At 33.5% G+C, this 20,862-nt stretch overlaps 2 protein-coding genes and 1 pseudogene across 3 annotated transcripts; all 3 read right to left on the bottom strand.

The window, feature by feature from the left end:
• Window positions 1–103: 103 nt before the first annotated feature.
• LOC145581415 (putative xyloglucan galactosyltransferase GT11) lies at window positions 104–1,549 on the bottom strand. Its single transcript, XM_081638424.1, has one exon. It carries the CDS (start codon window positions 1,547–1,549, stop codon window positions 104–106), a length of 1,446 nt encoding a protein of 481 aa, XP_081494550.1.
• A 739-nt stretch (window positions 1,550–2,288) lies between these two features.
• Window positions 2,289–7,797, bottom strand: LOC145583362 (putative aldo-keto reductase 4; annotated as a pseudogene). Its single transcript, XR_014100115.1, has 8 exons — window positions 7,528–7,797; window positions 6,914–7,114; window positions 6,102–6,274; window positions 5,914–6,016; window positions 4,942–5,283; window positions 3,019–3,164; window positions 2,836–2,938; window positions 2,289–2,672 (listed from the first exon to the last, which is right to left on the bottom strand). The product of XR_014100115.1 is annotated as a putative aldo-keto reductase 4 (transcript).
• Window positions 7,798–8,384: 587 nt separating this feature from the next.
• On the bottom strand, window positions 8,385–20,638 carry LOC145583363 (putative aldo-keto reductase 3). The gene is made up of 8 exons (XM_081640598.1): window positions 20,423–20,638; window positions 20,089–20,292; window positions 19,500–19,672; window positions 19,315–19,423; window positions 18,733–19,062; window positions 10,295–10,440; window positions 10,105–10,207; window positions 8,385–9,390 (listed from the first exon to the last, which is right to left on the bottom strand). Exons 1-8 carry the CDS (start codon window positions 20,636–20,638, stop codon window positions 9,052–9,054), a joined length of 1,620 nt encoding a protein of 539 aa, XP_081496724.1. The 3' UTR covers window positions 8,385–9,051.
• Between the last annotated feature and the right edge of the window lie 224 nt (window positions 20,639–20,862).

The raw sequence follows: 20,862 nt of genomic DNA, 5'->3' as shown, positions 1-20,862 counted from the left end.
CCTAACAAGTAACAACAACAACCTTTACTAGTTTTTAACCATCAATTCACTTACACAATTATAACTTGAAATTTTGGCATTATTTCTGCAATTTCTGCTTGCTTCAGAAATAAGAATCCCATTCATGATCTTCGCCTTTTCCTATGAAATAATACTTCCTTTTTGAATCCTCTTTCCCTTCTCGAAACCTTATCCTAGCTTCTTCAATCCTCCTCAGAACCATTTTAACAGATACATCAAATGCGTCCTCAATTGTTTCCAACTTATTTTGCGCGTAAATAATTCTTGGGATCAACCTTATTACCTCTTCTCTTAGAGCAAAAACTTCATTGTCAGAAAATTTTGACAGTAACTCCCTAACAATTACACTCCCATTTTTAATCCCATCAATTGGTATGAATACAGAATACTTTGTGCAATTCTTTGGAAAATGCCACAAGTACTGAATGTAAGCTGATCCTGGGTGGAAAAATACTGGGATACACCCAGCTAAGATCGAATCAAAAGTAGACTTTCTCGTGTATGAGTCCCCGGGAGGTTGCAGGCAGAAATCAGACTTCATGTATGTCCTGATAACATTCTTTGGACTGTTACACAGATCATCTTTATGCAAACAATTAAGTAACCTGCAACTATTGCTTATCGCGTTTTTACACTGACTAATCAACTCTCCTCTAACTGATCCTGTCATATTGGGGCGAGGAGCCCCACCAAATGCAAAGAGGTATCTTCTTCGTGTTGATTTCCTCACGCGTTGCTGCCACTCAATCACCTCTCTGTCACTCGAAGGATGGAAATAGGTCGGATATGGGACTGCAAAGTCATTGCTGCCATAAGGGCTTGACTCAATGGTTAGCATTGTCATGTTTTTGGCTTCAGGCAAGTTTAAGAGTACATTACCCCATGACTTAGAGTTCGCGTCTCTTAGCCTCCTAAAGTCCCAAGTGATTCTTCCAGCTACAAAGAAATGATCCTTACCAAGCATCCGGTTCCACTCCGGTTTTCTCCTTAGCCATGTAGCAAAATCAAGGGCTTCAGCATCCTTAACTGATGAGTTAAAGCCGCCCCAAAGAAACCGGCCTACTTCTAAGCCAGGGAAAAACGGTGCATAGATAGCTGATGCTATAAAAGAACTAGTAGTTAAGCATTCATACTTCTTCATTCTATTATAGAATATCACTGATAACATAAACTGGTTAGTAGCATACCAACTTGTCTCATTAAGCCGAGGCCCAAAACCTTCATTTTTCACATAAGGGCAGAAATCGAACCATTGGCTAAGTGTATTACATTTTGTTACTAAGTCATGGTTGAACCTTGCAGGAAGATCATGCATGTAAATGTAACGGCCCGAGCACGGATCTTCCTGTACACTGACTAATCTCTTCCCTGTCCTTTCCTGATTAATTACCGGTATGAGACGGATTGTTTCTTTCACTGTGTTTGAATAGGGTGATAAGTAATGATAGGTATGCAATGAAAGACAGAACAGTATGAAGTTTGCGCTGATTATACACCATAAATACTTGTGACAATGGCAGAAAACCATTGATTCTAATACTTAGATTTTTCTGATAATAATATTGCTTTTAAGAGTAAGGAAGATTTTTTGTGATCTTGATTTGCACAACAATTATAGCTTAATAATTGGCACCTAAATCTTTGTTGTTTTACTTTATCTAAGTCCAAGCTACTTATTCTCAATTCAGTTAAGAAGATTAATTTTTTTTTTTTTTTTTTTTTTTTTTTGTGTGTGTGTGTCAGGGAATATAGGAATTATTGAGTTTATTTTTTAAAAGATATTATTTTGTGTATAAAAATTATATATTTATTTTTATCCTATTTGAGGGTTGTATAAAAAATTAAAAATTAAAAATTAATCTAAGCTGTTATTTTTAAACTTTTCATTTGCTAATGATTTTGCTATTTATTATGGAGTATTATTTTTTACAAAATTTTGCTGTATGTTCAGAACCTATGTGTAAATAAAAAAAAATTATTGTAAAACCATCATGATATATTCTAAGACCAAAAAAAAAAAAAAAAAAAAAAAAAAAAAGAGAGAGAGAGAGAGAGAGAGAAAGAATGGCAGAACCCTAATTGAACAGGATAGATATGAACTTCCATTTGTGTGTGTAATAGCTGATCGAAAAAAAACTTTCATGAAGAGATTTCTTTATTGTTGCAAAACTTATTAATACAGCTTCAATCCAAGATCATGAACGAAATAAATTGTTTGTTTTTATGACAAAATGTAACTACCAACAACAAGATGATGATCACACAAAGTAGGCAACATTTAAGAAATATAGGATTCGGTATATGCAACATCATCATTCAGGTGACCAGGAGGACAAAGATGGAGTCTCTGAATTCGCCCAAGTACTAGTAAGACCTCCATATCGATGGCCCTTAACGCTGTCTGCAGAGGCAAAGGGCTCTAGCTCAGTAATCTCTTCAGGAGTAAGCTTAACAGATAAGGCTCCAATGTTCTGGTTAAGGTTTTCGATCTTAGTGGTTCCAGGGATGGAACACACATCAGCTCCCTGGTGATGGACCCATGCAAGCGCTAGTTGTGCTGTGGTGCATCTTTTTCGGGCTGCTATTTCACTGACTCGCTCAAACATGTGTTTATTGTGCTCAATATTCTCTAATTGGAACCTTGACAAGTTCTGAAAGCCAAAAAGAGTAACATGTAGCAAGAGGTTACTATTAAAACAAGCAAGGTAATATTCACACAGAAGTCAAAAGTGATTCAAACTGTACAAAACGAGACCACTTATTTGGCCCACATGGAACACATTGTATACAAATACCTCAACAATTTGGACAAACCTGCCGAAGGTCCTCCTTTGAGAAGCTCTCCACTATCTTAGGCCCTGAAGAGAGGAACCCCCTTCCAAGAGGACTGTATGCCACAATTCCAATTCCGAGTTCCCTAAAGATAAATAAAGTCAGAACTCTGAACACAACATTTTAACGTTCTCATTAAAATTTCGAGCATCAGAAACATGTCACCTGCAGGTAGGAATTATTTCATCCTCCACATCTCTTGTCCACAAGGACCATTCCAGCTGAACGGCTGTTACAGGATGAATTGCATGCGCTCTTTTGATGGTTGAAGCTGAAGCTTCAGATAGACCTATGTACTTGATTTTTCCCTCCTCTACTAGTTTTTTCAGCTCTCCCATCTAATGCAGCATGTCAACAAACGAAAGACAACTGGTTTTATATCAGACAATCTTAGTACAGCAGCAACCTTAAGTTGCATAACACCCAACCTAATAATATATAGCATTTATATATAGGAAAAGGCTTTAAATAGGTAGCTCTAAGACATTTGAAGTAGCTTAAAACTTTATAAATTATTAGCACACCTTTGTGATAGACACAGTGATCAACCTACAATTTATTACCACAGAAATTGTCGTCACACCAACACATCACCTGATGTGATGCTCTGAATCCTCCGAACTATTAACTTATCTTCACCCTGACTTTTCTTCTTGGTCCCCTCTCTTCATAATATTAACTGATAGTCCAAATGTTACTAGAAATAACAAGAAAACTGGAAGTCCAAGTTAAATAATGAATAATGTGTCCGGTAGCAGATTCCATTTCAGAATGATAAATCAGGGTGAATAAGAAAATAAAATGAAGCAAATGAACATACCGTGAATTCAATGGGAATTTTGGTATCAACACGGTGCTGATAATAGAGGTCGATGCAATAAACATTAAGCCGCTTCAAGCTTCCCTCACAGCAAGCCCTTACATATGCAGGATCACCACAAATCTCTCCTTTTCCATTAGTAAATTTGAGGCCAAATTTTGTAGCCAATTCCACTTTCTCTCTCCAACCTCCTCTCAATGCCTGCCCAACACAAATCCACAAGCCAAATAATAAGAAAAGAAAAAGAAAGCTAGCTTAATCGTATCCTAATAAACCCCAAAGCTGCATCATACTTGAAGTTAATTGGGACCAATTCCAAGTAATGAGGGATCTTGTTCCCAAAACCTGACTGCTAAATTGATGTCACTTAACAATTAAGTTAACCAACCAACACCCAGATTCAGTAACACAAAATCAGCATCAAAACTAAATCTTGTCGAAATATATAGCCACACACAAAACAGCATCACCAAAATTAAATCAAAATGCCTTGGAAAAAAAAAATTACCAAAACTGAGCACACACCTATAATATCAAAGCTTAAAAATAAATAAACAAACAAAGAGCATATAGAATCATCAATATAAAAGGTGGAATATCTTAAATTACCTTTCCAAGGAGATACTCATTTGTATGAGGTCCATAAACATCAGATGTGTCAAGGAAGGTGATACCAGAGTCAATAGCATGGTGGATCAGTTGAATCATGTCTTCCTCGGGTTTAGGAGGGCCGTAAAAGGCAGACATCCCCATACATCCAAGACCTTGAGCTGATACTTCCAAACCCTGAGAACCCAGCTTTACCCTCTTAACAGATGATATCATCTTTACCTGTTTCTGCTTTCTGGGTGTATGTAACTGTGTGTAAAGTGAATATTAAATAGGCAAGAGAAACCTTTGGCCAAGCTCAAATCTCAGTGACTGGAGTTTCCAATAAGAGGGGCTGGATATGGCCTTCTGCTAAATTTGACTTTACTCATGGTATCACTTATCCTTTAATTGCCGTGTGTCAGATAGTTATGTAATTATGTAATAACAGCTGAGTCAAGGAAATAAACCCATGAAAATTACATGAAAAGTAAATCTTCTTTATTAAGGCAAAAGATATAGATACAGTCCATACAGATTACAAAAAGAAACAAAAGCACACTTAACTGGCAAAAACAACTCCAGCAGTACCAAAAAAAAAAGTAATTTGATTAAAAAACTACTGATGTTCACAACAAAACATTATCCTTTGGAGTACTGTTGTACAATATATGATGAACCCTTCATTCAGGTGTCCATGAGGACAAAGGTGGGGTGTCTGAAGTCTTCCAGGTAGAAGATAAACCTCCATATCGATCACCCTTAACACTGCCCTCTGAGGCAAGAGATTCTAACTCAGCCATTTCTCCTGGAGTTAGATTTACAGACAAGGCTCCAATGTTCTGGTTGAGGTTCTCAATCTTAGTGGTTCCGGGGATGGGACATACATCATCTCCCTGGTGATGAACCCACGCAAGCGCTAATTGTCCAGGGGTGCATCCTTTTTGAGCAGCTATTTCACTGACCCGCTCAAATAAATGTTTGTTATGCTCTAGATTCTCTGGTTTAAACCTTGGTAAGAGCTGAAAGGAAAAGAAATGAGTATCAAGATGAATCTAGAGATCAATAATCTTCACACAGCTATTCATACTATGACAGGGATTACTTTAATAATCGAGATAAGCCCTCATATTTACTTCCATTCATTAAGTACGACTTTATTATGTTTGTGAATCATGGAAGATATAGAGGAGCAACCCTTAGAAATAATTAACCTAGAATTACTAGCTATGTAGTGCCCTGTTTCCAATAAAGATCAAGGGGTCAAATTCTAGAAGCAAATAACAACGATGTTTATAATGTTAATTGACAAAATGATGGGCAATGAACTTGTTGGTTAGTTTTGAGTGAGAGTACACCAAGAAAGGCTTCAAATGCAACAAGGAACCTTTGCATGAATTGAAAAGGCACGACTGCATACATATTATGTTAAAGGAATAGCAAGGAAATTATAGGACAATTATGGTACATTTGAAACAGGAAATGGAGCATTGTTTTGAGGAATCCCTTAAAAATAAGATTTTACTTACCAAATATGGAGTGTAAGAATGTATGATAAATAAACTAGAAAAAAAGAGCATTTTTTTTTAATCTTATACCAGTAAACTCAGAAAAAAGAGACAATAAACTAAGTCAGAGCAATTTGGACAAACCTGTCGGAAGTCCTCTTTTGCCAAGTTCTCTGTCATCTTAGGCCCTGAAGAGAAAAAGCCTCTTCCTAAAGGACTGTACGCTACAATTCCAATCCCAAGCTCCCTATGTCAAGATACAACAAACTCAGAACTCTGAGACACAGTCCCAAGTTTTCACATTCACTTACCAAGTATCAGATTTAACTCACCTGCAAGTAGGAACTATGTCTTCCTCCACATCTCGTGTCCACAAGGACCATTCAATCTGGACTGCTGTTATGGGATGAACTGCATGTGCTCTTCTGATGGTTGATGCCGATGTTTCAGATAAACCTATGTACTTGATTTTCCCCTCCTCGACCAGTTTCTTCAGTTCTCCCATCTGATGTAGCATATCAACATATAAGAGGACAAAGAAATAGATTTTGAACATTATAAATGTAAATACAAAGGGGTTGGGCAATAAGATAATGATTATGTTGATAAAGAGTTTTAGAAACACCAGCTCTATTCTCTAATAACACAGTGAATATTATTCCACAATAACTACCAAAAATTCTACTCTAAAAGCTATTGCTATCGCATGCTTTGACTTTGTGATTATCTTTCATGCAAGGACTGCTTGATGTATGACCAATTCTCTAGCTAATTTCCGACCAACGTCCATGGGGTTGGTTTAGATTTTCATAACACCTGAATAATAACAATTTTAGTAGAAAGCGCTAAAATTTCTTGTACAGTTGTAATAGATACACCATCGGTCCATCCCTTTCCCCTAAATAGCTTATGATAAATTATCCGGTGTATTCAATAGTATGTGCTCCATTGTGATTGGACAACAGTTCAAAACAAGAGACAAGGTGAACCTTCTATTTTCCCATCCACTCCATACCACTAATTTCTCACCCAAATGTAGACAAGAGATAGAACAAATTACGAATGTTTTTTTGAAAAAAAAATATATATGAATATTTCAGAAATGAATACTAATAAAGATTTCTGAAGAAGCAAATGTACAAACCGTGACTTCTATTGGGGTTTTGGTATCAATTCGATGCTGGTAATAGAGGTCGATGCAATCGATATCCAGCCGCTTTAAGCTTCCCTCACAGGCAGCCCTTGCATAGGCAGGATCACCATGAATTTCTCCTTTTCCTTCCACATATTGAAGGCCAAATTTTGTAGCCAATTCCACTTTCTCTCTCCATCCTCCTTTTAATGCCTGCCCAAATTTCAAGATCAAAACCCAAAAAGGAAAAGAAAAAGAAAAAAAATTCAATCGTAAGCTATCTAACCCCAAAATCACATCACCAATTAAGTCCTAATATCAATCAAATTATCAATATGTTTAGAAATTCAATATATTGCTAACAAAACATTATCATATATCTATCCAATCAACACACCAATTAACAACTGATCAAAAATTATCATAAGATCATCATAATACTAGAACACACCTAAATCAGTATCCATATCACAGAGGGTTTGTCCAAAAAAAAAACACAGAAGGGGAAAAAAATGAAATTCCAAAGTATTGAACAAATACCCATCAAGATCAAGACCAAAATAACATCAAATAAACAATCAAAGCTCAAAAAATGTCATAAATAGAAAAGGGTATTGGTTAAATACCTTCCCAAGAAGAATTTCATTGGTATGAGGACCATAAACATCAGAAGTATCAAGAAAAGTGATGCCAGAGCTAACAGCATGATGAATAAGTTTGATCATATCTTGTTCAGATTTAGGGGGTCCATAAAAAGCAGACATACCCATACACCCTAGACCTTGAGCAGAAACTTCTAGACCCTGTGAACCCAGCTTCATTCTCCTAACACCATTTGATTCTGCCATAGTGTGAAATCTCTCTGTTTTCCCCTGTTTTCCTCTGTTTTTTGGGGTTTATTTTTGTTTCTTCTCTTTTGTGGGTATTGGTGAGAGAAGAGTAATTTGAGTGTATTAAGTGATGGAGCTAATTTGAGTATTTAAATGAAGAAAAGGGGGGAAAGTAGCAAAAAAAGTCATGGTCTAATTGGGATATCTATTGAGTTTTGTCTTTGTTGATACAACCATACAAGTATATCTAAATTTGGGAACTTTGATAAAACAAACTCAAAGAACAGGGCTCCAAATTTTTAAAGGACCAAACGTGTAAAACTTCTAGGCATTGGCCAAATATAGGTGTTAAACTTCTTCGTTAAACAGTTCAGCCAGAGGGACTAGAGCACAAGACAAACTCAAATTTAAATGGGAAAATGTAAATCCAGAAGATATGTAAACTAGTTTTTGCGGTTATTGGATATCTATTAATGCACAGGTTCTTAAAAAATAAAATAAGAAAATTAATAATATGATTTGCTAATAAACAAGAATTAAACAATTGTAAAATCCTATACTTTGAATGTCTCATTTTCAACCACCAAACTTTCACTTTAAGACATTTTGCTAGGAAATAAGATAGTGAAGCAAAAGAGTAAAAAGGAAATTGATTCATAGTCTTGGAAATAACTGAAAGGAATGATAAATATGCAGATTAGCATGGAGTAACAGTCTAATAGGCTATTATATAGCTAAAGATTACGCGATACAGGAGAAGAACAAACATGCTGCTGGACTATTAGTGCAAAGTTACACCTAACAGGCTTAATACAATTATATTATACATGGAAAATTCATTTGATGTTAGAACGATTCATGGGTTGATCACATGAAATTACTCGTTCATACCTGCTGCCAGGAGCCCTTCTTTGTGATGCTTGTAACCATCTTAGGCCCTGAAGAGAGAAAGCCCCTTCCTAGAGAAACCTTAGTTAAGCTCAAATCTCAGTGACTGGAGTTTTAGTAAGGGGGGCTGGATGTGGCCTTCTGCACATTTGACTATGACTATCCTCCTGGTGTCACTTATCCTTTGATTGCCGGGCGTCAGATAGTTCTGTTATTATGTGATAACTTATAACAGCTGAGTTGTGGAAATCAACCCATGAAATTTTCATGAAAATCAACTCATCTTTATTAAGGCAAAAGATACTGATACAAATTACAACATTAAACTAACACATAAAGACCTCAGTAGTACAAGAAGAGGTAAATTGATCAATATCTGAGCTAGCTGTAAGCGGAAAAATACTGATGTTCACAACATAGGATGAATCATTTTCATTCAGATTTCCATGAGGACAAAGGTGGGGTGTCTGAATTCTTCCAGGTAGAGGATAAACCTCCATATCGATCTCCCTTGACACTTCCCTCTGAGGCAAGAGATTCTAGCTCAGCCATTTCTTCTGGAGTTAGCTTTACAGACAAGGCTCCAATGTTCTGGTTGAGATTCTCAATCTTAGTGGTTCCGGGGATGGGACATACATCATCTCCCTGGTGATGGACCCACGCAAGCGCTAACTGTCCTGGGGTGCATCCTTTTTGAGCAGCTATTTCACTGACTCGCTCAAATAGATGTTTGTTATGCTCTAGATTCTCCGGTTTGAACCTTGGTAAGTGCTGAAAGGCAAAGAATTAAGTTGATCAACATGGTGCTAGAGATCAATAATCTTTCCACAACTGCTCATACCATGAAAAGGATTACTTAATAAGCCCTCAAATTTACTTCTTTTTTATTAAGCACAACTCTTCTAAGTTTGTAAATTATGGAAGATATAGAGGAGCAACCCTTAGTAATAATTAATCTAAAACTAGGAATTGCTCTGTTTCCAATAAAGATCAAGGGGTCAAACTCAGCAATAAACTAACAACAGTGTTTATAATGTTAGTTAATGAATTGACAGCCATTAATTTGGCGCTTAAATTTGGGTGGGGGTAGAGTGGTAGACCAAGAAAGATTTTAAATCAATAAAGGAAACTTTGCATGAATGGCAAAAGCACTACTGCATACTTATTATGTTAATGGAGCCAAACTAGAATTATCATCTTTGATTTAAAAAAAAAAGATGTTGGGGGGGGGGGGGGGGGGGGGGGGGGGATTAGGGGGGGGGGGATTATAGCAAGAAAATTATAGGTCAATTACGGTACATATGAAGCAAAAAAAGGAGCTTTATTTTGAGGAATACCATTATACTTGTATAAGATTATACTTAATTACTTAACAGATATGGGGTACAAGATTAATAAACTAGATAAAGAAGCTTCATCTTTTGCTTTTTTGAGGAATCTCAGAAAAATGAGACAATTAACTATGTCATAGCAAATTGGACAAACCTGCCTGAAGTCCTCTTTTGCAAAGTTCTCTGTCATCTTGGGCCCAGAAGACAAAAAGCCCCTTCCTAAAGGACTGTAAGCCACAATTCCAATCCCAAGCTCCCTATGTCAAGATACAACAAAGTCAGAACTCTGAAGACACAGTTCCAAGTTTTCACATTCACTTACCCAAAAATCAGAGATATCTCACCTACAGGTAGGAACTATGTCTTCCTCCACATCTCTCGTCCACAAAGACCATTCAATCTGGACTGCTGTTATGGGATGAACTGCATGTGCTCTTCTGATGGTTGATGCTGATGCTTCAGATAGACCTATATACTTGATTTTCCCCTCCTCAACCAGTTTCTTCAGTTCTCCCATCTGATGTAGCATATTACCATATAAGAGGACACAGAAATAAGTTTTGAACTGCTTTTAATCTTAGCAGCAATTACTGTGTTCTAAAATTAAATTGAGCATGCTGCATATTAGTTCTAGCAAATTATTGTGACCATGCTGTATACCATTCAGGTGCATATCATTGTACCAAACCATATAGAAAAGTTTTGTGATCGGTGGCTCAGTTATCATGCTAGTGGTTCCTTTATAAGAAGATTTTGGTTAATATTATTGGCAAAGTATTTGTTGCAATATTATTTGTTTGTATGAAAACTAAGGACTTAATATAAAGGGGTTGGGGCATAAGATAATGGGTATGTTGGTAAAGAATTTTTAAAACACTACATCTATCTAATAGTTAGAATTCACAATCACTATTGCTAACATCTACTCTTAAGAATTTCTGCTGAACATGCTAAAAATTTACCAGTAGCTTTCATACAAGGATGCTTGAAAGTTAACAGACTCTCACAGCTAATCCCCATCCAGTGACCATGGGGTTGGTTTAATTTTGGCAATTGGCATAACACCTCAATAATAAGAGTTCGAGAAGAAAGTTCTCCAATTTCTCGTGGAGTAGTATTTGACACACCACCTCTTCTCTAAGATTATGATAGCTAATCTGCTTAAGACCTCAATTTGACAGTCTCAGAATAAAGTGCTTAGTTGTATTTAATCACCACCAATCCCATTCCAAATTTTCCTTACTATGATTATGATAGCTTAACAAGTGTATTGAAGAGTATGTGCTAAATTGTGATGTGACAACAGTTTAAAAGAAGAGATAAGGCTTCATTTTCCAAACTCTCCTTAAAACTAATCCTTAACCCAAAAATAGACAAGACAAAGAACAAACATGAATATTTCATAATTAAATGAGACATGTTTTAGAATCATAAGCAAGAATAACAATAGAAATAACTGATGGAGCAAATGGACGAACCGTGACTTCAATCGGAGTGTTAGTATCAATACGATGTTGATAATAGAGATCGATGCAATCAATATCAAGCCGCTTCAAGCTTCCCTCACAGGCAGCTCTTACATATGCAGGATCACCGCGAATCTCTCCTTTTCCATCCACATATCTAATGCCAAATTTTGAAGCCAATTCCACTTTCTCTCTCCATCCTCCTTTCAATGCCTGCCCAATTTACAAGATCAAAACCCAAAAATGGCCAATTCAATCATACTGTACGCTATCAAACCCCAAAAATTGCATCATCAATATTCAATAAAGTCCCAATTCTAGTCAAATTATCAATGTGTTCCGAAATTCACAAAATTTCTTACAAAACATTACTATATATCCATCCAATCAACAAAGCAATTAACCATTACCAATTATTACTAAAATTAATCAAACCCCCAGATCAGAACATCATCATAAGATCATCAGAAACCAAGAACACGCCTAAATCAATACCCAAAATACCCTAAAAATTGAACAAATACCCATCAAAATTAAGACCAAAATAACATCAAAATAAACAATCAAAGCTCAAACTATGCCATAAAAAGAAAAGGGTATTGATTAAAACACCTTGCCAAGAAGAACTTCATTGGCATGAGGTCCATAAACATCAGAAGTATCAAGGAAAGTGATGCCAGAGCTAATAGCATGATGAATAAGCTTGATCATATCTTCTTCAGGTTTAGGAGGTCCATAAAAAGCAGACATACCCATACATCCTAGACCTTGAGCAGAAACTTCTAGACCTTGTGATCCCAGCTTCATTCTCCTAACACCATTTGATTCTGCCATTGTATCAAATCTCTCTGTTTTCCTCTGTTTTTCTTTTTGGGGTGGGGGGTTTATAGTTTCTTCTCTTTTGTGAGAGTTGGTGAGAGGAGAGAATAATGAGTGATTTAAGTGTGTTTAAGTGTGGGGAGTATTTGGAGTGATAGATAAGTTTGACTTTTTGATGAAGAGATTTGCGTAATTGATGAAGTCATGGTTTTTTTTTTTTTTCTTTATTTATTTATTTATTAAGGGGGGAAGAAAAGTCATGATTTGCATAATTGATGAAGTTACAAAGCCCTCTTTACTTCACTTTAAAAAAATTAATACTCCTTCCGTTTTAATTTTAACACAGTTTTCATTTTCATTCATCCCACAATATTTGACACGTTACTAAAATATAGAATAGGAATACTTTTCGTCCGTCCCATAATATTTTTCCATATTTTCTCTCTCTTCATCTATCCCACTTTCACCCCGCTTGTTCTTTCTTAAACTACGTGTCCACCTCAACGTCTCAAATATTATGGGACAGAGGGAGTATTCAATAAAAATAATTTTAGTTCAGTAAAATTAATTTAAATTCAATAAAAATAATTTCAGTTCAGTAAAAATTAGTAAATTTATAGAAAAAAAATATAATAAAGAATCAATAAAAATAATTTTAATTCAGCAAAAATAAGATAAATTAAACGGGTCTAAATGTAATTGGGATTTCTGATCTCAAATTAACTATACGTGTATTACATCCTTATGTTGTGCAATCAATGAAGTCACCATGTTTTTAAGTTTTTTAACATTTAAAATTTGTACTCCGTATTGTTCAAAAAAAAATATTTTAAATTTGTATAAAAATTAGGACAAAAGAGATGAAGTATACAAAGTTAGTTGGTGTAAGAAAATAATGCATGTATTGGGGGAGGGGGGGGGGGGGGTGGGGGTTGGACTAAAAATGAAGTGATGAAATAGATATCTTAAGAAGGGAACATTATGAAACAAACAAACTAAAATGAAATGTGTTACAAACGTTATAAAAGAGAGCAAGGCCATATTCCTTTGAGCTTCTGGACAAGCAGAGCATAATAGAGCAAATTGAGTCAACTAAACAGAGCGATAAAAATGGAAATTGTGTCAAGTAATTAGGGACAGAGGGAGTAGTATTAGGTAAAATTTGCCTCAATACCTATTATATATGACTTAGGGTAGTTAAAATAACCATAAGTTGATTTTGGCACATTTTATACGAGAACACAGTTTTTTATGCTCTTATCACATGGAGGTGTGCCAAAATCAATATCCTTGCAATAAATGCAACGGGTGTCATGAATGATATTAATGGCACTAAAAATAGGCATAATTGATGTCATTTTGGCTACTAAAAATAAACATTTATGACAAATGTTCCACCAATTGCAAAAGTTGGTGTTATCCCAACTATCCATTTGCACTTTTATCGTTTAAACGTAGTATATGCTCATGAACAAGTTAATCTAATTTTATTGACAGAAAAAGCTTGTGTTGTTCATTTCAAAGCTTATTTGACAATTTCATATTAATTAAAGAATCTTTAATTTTCTAATTGAATATAATTCACTATATATTCACGATATTAATTTAAATTTTTAACGAGCTTTTTCATTAAAATTAAATATGCTAGAATTAAATAGTTCACTTCAAGTTCTTAAAAAAAAAAATAGTTCACTTCAAAAATATACTCCGTAGTTATGTATATATAACAATGATTTGACTCTTACAATCTTACACTAGCTTGATTTTGATATATTTAGTATTCATATTGTCGAAAGCACAAAAATTGTCTTGAAAATTTGTTGTTTTTAAATTTCACTAGATTAACACATAAACAATCCGAGATATTCACGAAAACCATAAATTATGGGATGAAACAAGATAAAATTTATTTTTGTGATCGATTGAAAGATCAAAGTAAAGCTCGCCTAATTAAGTTCAAAGAACATAAAAACGGAAAAGGTAATATCGTCTTAACTTTTATATACACTCTTAGTTGGAATTAAAACTAAGAAAAGTGATATGGAGCAATGTTTGGTGGCACTGGTGCATTATCACAATTTTCTTATTGCCATGCTTATTATGAATTAAATATCAAAATGTATGTACACTTTTAGGTGATTAAATAATAAAATGATCACCGTAAAGCGCAATGATATAATATAACCCGTAATCATATAAAAAATAAAAATAAAAATAAAAAATAAAAAAAAAAGTGGTCCCTTAATTTATTCAAAATTTGATTATTCTCCGTCAAAAAAAAAAAAAAAAAAAAAAAAAAAAAAAAAAAAAGATATTATTCAAGGTGGAATAACTCATAACATGATTACATACTTTACTCCGAATATTACATAAAACTAGTACAAGACTTATAAATCTTAATATTTATTTTCATTTCACAAAATTTTAAGATAAAGCGATTTAATGAGTGTTACTAATAGAAATAATGTTATACTACATACTCGGAGTTTTAAGAGAAATAGTAAAAAGTAATAAAATATGAAGGAAGTCTGGTTGATGGTAAAATAAAGTATGATATATAGTTGGGAGGAGAGAGAATCGTAAAATATTAAATTTTTTTTTTTTTTTTTTGGAAATATGTTAGTTGGAGGTCCACTAAGAGAGAAGAAATTAGTAAAATATTTAAAAAAATTTCCAAAAAACAAAAAGGAAATAGGGCAAATAATTGAATGCGGCTGCAAAAGGAAAGTCAAACAACTAAGGGTCCATTCACATTTACTTAATTTCAGTTCAGTTCAGCTCCAATCAGTTCAGTTCATTTCAGTTCAGCTTCAATTAGTTCAGTTCAGTTCAGCTCCTAATTTCCCTCTCTCATAAAATATTCATTTCAGCTCAGTTCACTTCAGTTCAGTTTAGTTTAGCTCCAATCAGTTCAGTTCAATTCAGTAAATGTGAAACAGGCCCTAATAAAATACAGAGAAAGTACTACTTTAAAAACAACTTTTTCCATTCTTAAATTGAACGTAAAGTTTGTAAATATAATTCAACTCAATGAACTAATTAATAATCAATACCCACATTAAGTCATTATTTTTATTTCTCATTTCTACTTGAGTTACTGGCCAGCTCATTTTAGAAATGATTAAATTTTGTCCACTAACTCAATACAGCGTGGTTTTATTTTTTTATTTTTTTATTTTTTTTTTTGTGGCCAGCTAACACACACCAAAACACGAGTAACCTCTGACTAACTAAGTAACCCCTGAGTTGACTGAATGACCCTTGACCAATCGAGTGATCCCAGACCGAGTAACCATTGACCGATCAAGTAACCCTTGACCAGATAACTCCTGACCAACCGATCGAGTAACCCCTGACTGATTGAGTGACCTCTGACAGAGTAACCCTTGAGCAAGTAACCGACGGAGTAACCCCTGACCAACCGTGTAATCCATGACTGATTAACTCCTAGCCAAGTAACCCCTAAGTGACCCTTGACTAATCGAGTAATCGTTGACTGGTCGAGTAACCATTGACCAAGTAACCCCTAACCGAGTAATCCTTGACCGACCGAGTAACCTTTGATCAAGTTATCTAGCCCGACCACACAGTATGGCCAGTCACATATGAAACTTTGTGAACTCAATATATGTTTGGAAAAATTTTCTCTTATAAAACAATGTGATCATTTTATATATAATACTTACTCTGATTTTTATTAGTTGATACACTTTATTTAGACATGTTTGCCAATGCATACTTTCAAATATAAATATATTTAGTTACGTATTAGCAAAAATTATGAAATTTTGATATTTGGAAAATAAACATTGAGATGAGTCTAACAATATCTTAATGACTATGTATTTAACTTACACTAAATCCCAAAACGAAGTTAAAGTAGTTTATGTGAATAGTGCACACGGTTAAAAAGGAAAAAAAAAAAACACAAAGGTGTCATATCTTTTTTCTCCACTATGGACTCTAAAAACACCTTAAATTTACACATGAAACTTATAAAAATAGGATTTTTTATTTTATTATTATTATTATTATTATTATTATTATTATTATTATTATTATATATATATATATAGCATGAATAAAGTCACATCTTTTTATAAATATTTAATATTTTTATTATGTATATAAATATTAATTTTCATGTTTTTCTAATTTTCTTTCACTTGTGGAGGATTAAAAAATGAAATTATCTTGCCCCATCACCTGTTATACTTTATTACATAATGAATCAACCTCATCACCACAAACATATTGCACCTTCCACGCACGACAAAAAATTTACCTGTATAAAAATCTATAAAGCCAATAACGTTAATGCTTAGTATAATTTTTTTCCAAAAATTGTAACCTCTACCTATATATGACCTTAAAAGGTTGATTTAGGCTTGCCCTTAATTGTTTTATTAACTGTTTGATATTTTTATTGCACATATATAATAGTGAAAAAATTAGCTTTACACATTTATAAGAGAAATTAAAAAAAAACATGCATAACATTCTTACATATCACCTATGACGGCATATACAAAATCTACAACGCATTTTCTATGCGATTGGTACACCGTGTGGCCGTTTGTATAAAAAACAAATCAACTCCTATGACACTAACAAATTAACCCCGACCTGATATACTGATAGATTATAGTAGCCCCTTACTATACTTATTGAGTAACTCTTAAATAAAGTAATCCCTACAACACTAACAAAGTAACCATTATAAGGGTCTGTTTTGTTCACCTTACTTTCACTTATAATAAGTTCAGATAATTTCAGATAAGTTTTGTTCAGGAAAAATAAGTTCTGATAAGGGTCGCTCAACTTCAAATTACAATTAAAATTAGTTTTAATAAGGTATAATAAGTTCAAGTAAATTCAAATTAGTTCAGATAAGTAAAAATCAAGTACTACGTAAATAAAACACACTCTTACTAATAAGAAAGCCCTATATCACTAATTGAGTAATCCCTATAACACTAACCGAATAATCCTATGGCAATTGGCCACACACGTATACTCCATATGTCAGAATAATTGACACAATCAAACTTTGCATACATGTCGATGCAATATTTTGACCTAATATTTATATTATTTAATATCAATAAAAATTATAAATTTTTATTTATGAAACCTTATAATATTATCTATTTAAAAACTTATTTCATAATTAGTGAATTTTTACCATATATTAAAATTATGAAACCATATATGGTAAAAAAAATTTATGCATCTAAGGTAAGGTAATATTGTGATTTATATTTTTAATAATTTACTAATATATCTTACTTTCGTAGTAGTGTTTAGAAATATGTGATAGAATATTATATTTGACTAAGGCCCTGTTCTCTTCACCTTAAAAAAATAATATTAAGTAAAAATAATTTCAGTTCAGTAAAAATAAGTTCAGTTCAGTAGAAATAAGTTCAGTTCAGTAAAATTCAGTTTTCTTAAAGAAGAACTATAATAGAAAATCAGTAAAAATAATTTCAGTTCAGCAAAAATAATTTCAGTTCAGCAAAATTAATTTAAGTTCAGTAAAAATAATTTAAGTTCAACAAATATAATTTTATTTCAGTAAAAATAATTTAAGTTCAGCAAAAATAAGTTGAAGAGAACGGGACCTAATATAATGTAAACCATAAATATTTTGTACGTATTTTATTTATAAGGTAAGGCAATATAGTTTTAAAAGGTTAATTAACTATATATTTTCTTGTAGTGTCTAGAAATATTTGATAGATTATTCTTATATTCTTGAATATATATTCAATAAAATTAAATAATTTATGTATTTATGTAAAATTTCCTTAAAACATGAAAAAGTTTCACTTAAAATAGTTTAAAGTCAAAGTATAGAAAGGAAAGATTAATGATTAATTGGAAGGTATAGAAAAATAAGAGGACTACTTTTTGCAATATTTTAGCAAAGTATAGAAATTCAAAAGTAACGTTTATCTATAATAAAGGATCTTTTTAATAATATTCACTTAAGTTAATAATATGCTATAAATATTTGTAATATCCATTACATTATATGGTAGAAATCGTAAGATAAAATATTAAAGTTTTTGTATTCCTTAATCATTATAGCTAGCTGGCCAATCGCAAAACAAATGTCAATTTACTATACAAATTGGGATGCATCTATAGATTGCAAAATAAATATTTTACAGATATAAATGATTTACTAATATAATGCATCCATATAAAGCAAAATGAATATTTTACAAATATAAAGTATTTACTAATATAATGTATTCATATAAAGCAAATAACCTTTTTTTTTTAAAAAAGAAAAAAAAAAAACGTAATAGCCATGAAGCTAGTGTACCCTATTTTAGTATAGTATATAGATAGATAGATTGACACACAACCAATAAATAATGCATTTTAAAAAAGAGAAGGAAAAAAAAAAGTCTATCACTCTCAAGTCTCAAATGCAAGAAAAATCAGCACCTAAGCACAGGGTGTTCCATCTTTTTTTAGTTCTCCACTTTCCAAGAGGATAAAGGTGGAGTATCACAGGTCTTCCAAGTAGCCATTCCAGCTTCATATCGATCCCCCTTAACACTATCCTCAGAGGCAAGGTGCTCTAGCTCAATCATATCCTCGGGTGTTAGTTTCACTGATAGTGCGCCAATGTTCTGTTTAAGGTTCTCAATCTTAGTGGTTCCCGGGATTGGACACACATCGTCTCCTTGGTGATGGACCCAAGCCAGTGCTAGTTGTGCAGGGGTACATCCTTTTTTGGTTGCAATTTCAGTAACTCGATCAAAGATATGCTTGTTATGCTCAAGATTTTCAGGATGAAACCTTGGAAATAACTGAAAGAAATGATAAATAAGCAGATCAACATGGAGTAACAGCCTAACAGGCTAGTCGATAGACTAAAACTGATATATATAGCTAAACTTTACGCGATATAGGAAAAGAATAAACATGCTGCAGGATTATTATCTATGCAAAGTTACATCTAACAGGCTTAATACAGTTACATTTAACATGGAAAATTCATTTCAAGTTAGAAGTTAGAACAATTATTTATAAATTGGTCACATGAAATTACGCGTTCATACCTGCTGCCAGTAGTCCTTATTGTTTGAAAGGTTATCTAACATCTTAGGCCCTGAAGAGAGAAAGCCCCTTCCTAGAGGACTGTATGATACAATTCCGATCCCAAGTTCCCTAAGTTAATGTAACAACAATGTTAGAACACTCAATTTTTTAAGAATGTTACATCTGAAAAGTCTCGCGGTCTCACCTGCAGGTAGGAACTATTTCTTCCTCCACATCTCTGCTCCAAAGAGACCATTCCAACTGAACTGCTGTAATCGGGTGGACTGCATGCGCTCTTCTGATAGTCGAAGCAGATGCCTCAGATAAACCAATGTACTTGATTTTACCCTCTTCAACCAATTTCTTTAGCTCTCCCATCTGAAATTATATGTGACAAAAACATAAGAAAAACAAATTAACTCTTGTTTAACCTTATGATCAAATAAATATACATAAGTTCTGATAAGGTATGGCCTAATGGCCTATATATGTTTAACCTCGAAAACTATGTATGCCTTATAGTATGAAAGGGAGGAGATCAAGTATCTATTAGTATAAATAACACAAAATATAATAAAAATGAAGTAACCAGTGGCAAATTTAGAAATATAATCAAGTGGGGTCAAAATACTTTTGTTTAAAATCTATTAAATCAAATGGTCAAATTTTGATAGAAAATATGACAAAATTCAAAATTTAAAATTTTACACTTGAAAATTTTTATTTAGCTAATTTAAGTGGGGTCAAAGGACCCCACTTAGAACAATGTGGCTCCGACACTGGAAGTAACTAACCGTGATTTCAATAGGAACATTGGTATCAACACGGTGTTGATAATAGAGATCGATACAATCAACATCAAGCCGCTTCAAGCTTCCTTCACAGGCAGCCCTTACATATGCAGGATCACCCCGAATCTCCATGTCTGCACCAACAGCGCCGTTGATGCCAAATTTTGTAGCCAATACCACTTTTTCTCTCCATTCTCCTTTTAGTGCCTGTTCAATCAATACACAATTTTACAAAATAAATTTTATTAAATTAAACTAACACAAACTCTCATTTTATGTTTAATCTATTAAACATATCATATCAAAAACAAGTAATTATGCAACTACAAGTACATACCTTGCCTAGGAGAATCTCGTTGGTATGAGGTCCATAGGTGTCGGAAGTATCAAGGAAGGTGATGCCGGAGTTGATAGCATGGTGGATAACTTCAATCATGTCTTCATCGGAGTTTCGAGGTCTAAAATAAAAACACATTCCCAAACATCCTAGACCTTGAGCTGAAACTTCTAAACCTTGAGAACCTAATTTAATCTTTCTAACAACACCTTCCATTTCTTATTTTTTTTTTTAGTTTACACTTCTTGGATTTACTGATTAATTTCTAGGAAGGGCTAATTAATGCAAGCTATTTATAGAACATCTAGGAAAAGTCGTGCGTTATACATGATGTCATAGTGATTATTAATATAATTAAGATAAATATAAAAAGAAACCAATAACATTATAGTCTGTTTACCATGGTTGAGATGTCAAATTTGGTGATTTAATTTTCAACA

This window comes from Chenopodium album, chromosome 15 (genome assembly GCF_948465745.1).
Source record: "Chenopodium album chromosome 15, dcCheAlbu1.1, whole genome shotgun sequence".
Lineage (NCBI taxonomy): Eukaryota > Viridiplantae > Streptophyta > Magnoliopsida > Caryophyllales > Amaranthaceae > Chenopodium > Chenopodium album.
The sequence above is the reverse complement of the archived record's forward strand: the minus strand, read 5'-3'. Positions and strand labels throughout refer to the sequence as shown.

Excerpts from the sequence above, each read along its gene's own strand:
- LOC145581415 (XM_081638424.1), bottom strand. The coding sequence starts at position 1,549 with ATGGTTTTCTGCCATTGTCACAAGTATTTATGGTGTATAATCAGCGCA.
- LOC145583363 (XM_081640598.1), bottom strand. The coding sequence starts at position 20,638 with ATGGAAGGTGTTGTTAGAAAGATTAAATTAGGTTCTCAAGGTTTAGAA. Across the intron at positions 19,063-19,314 it reads ATAAGGACTACTGGCAGCAG|TTATTTCCAAGGTTTCATCC; the intron begins GTATGAACGCGT and ends CATTTCTTTCAG. Across the intron at positions 10,208-10,294 it reads GACATAGTTCCTACCTGTAG|GGAGCTTGGGATTGGAATTG; the intron begins GTGAGATATCTC and ends ATCTTGACATAG.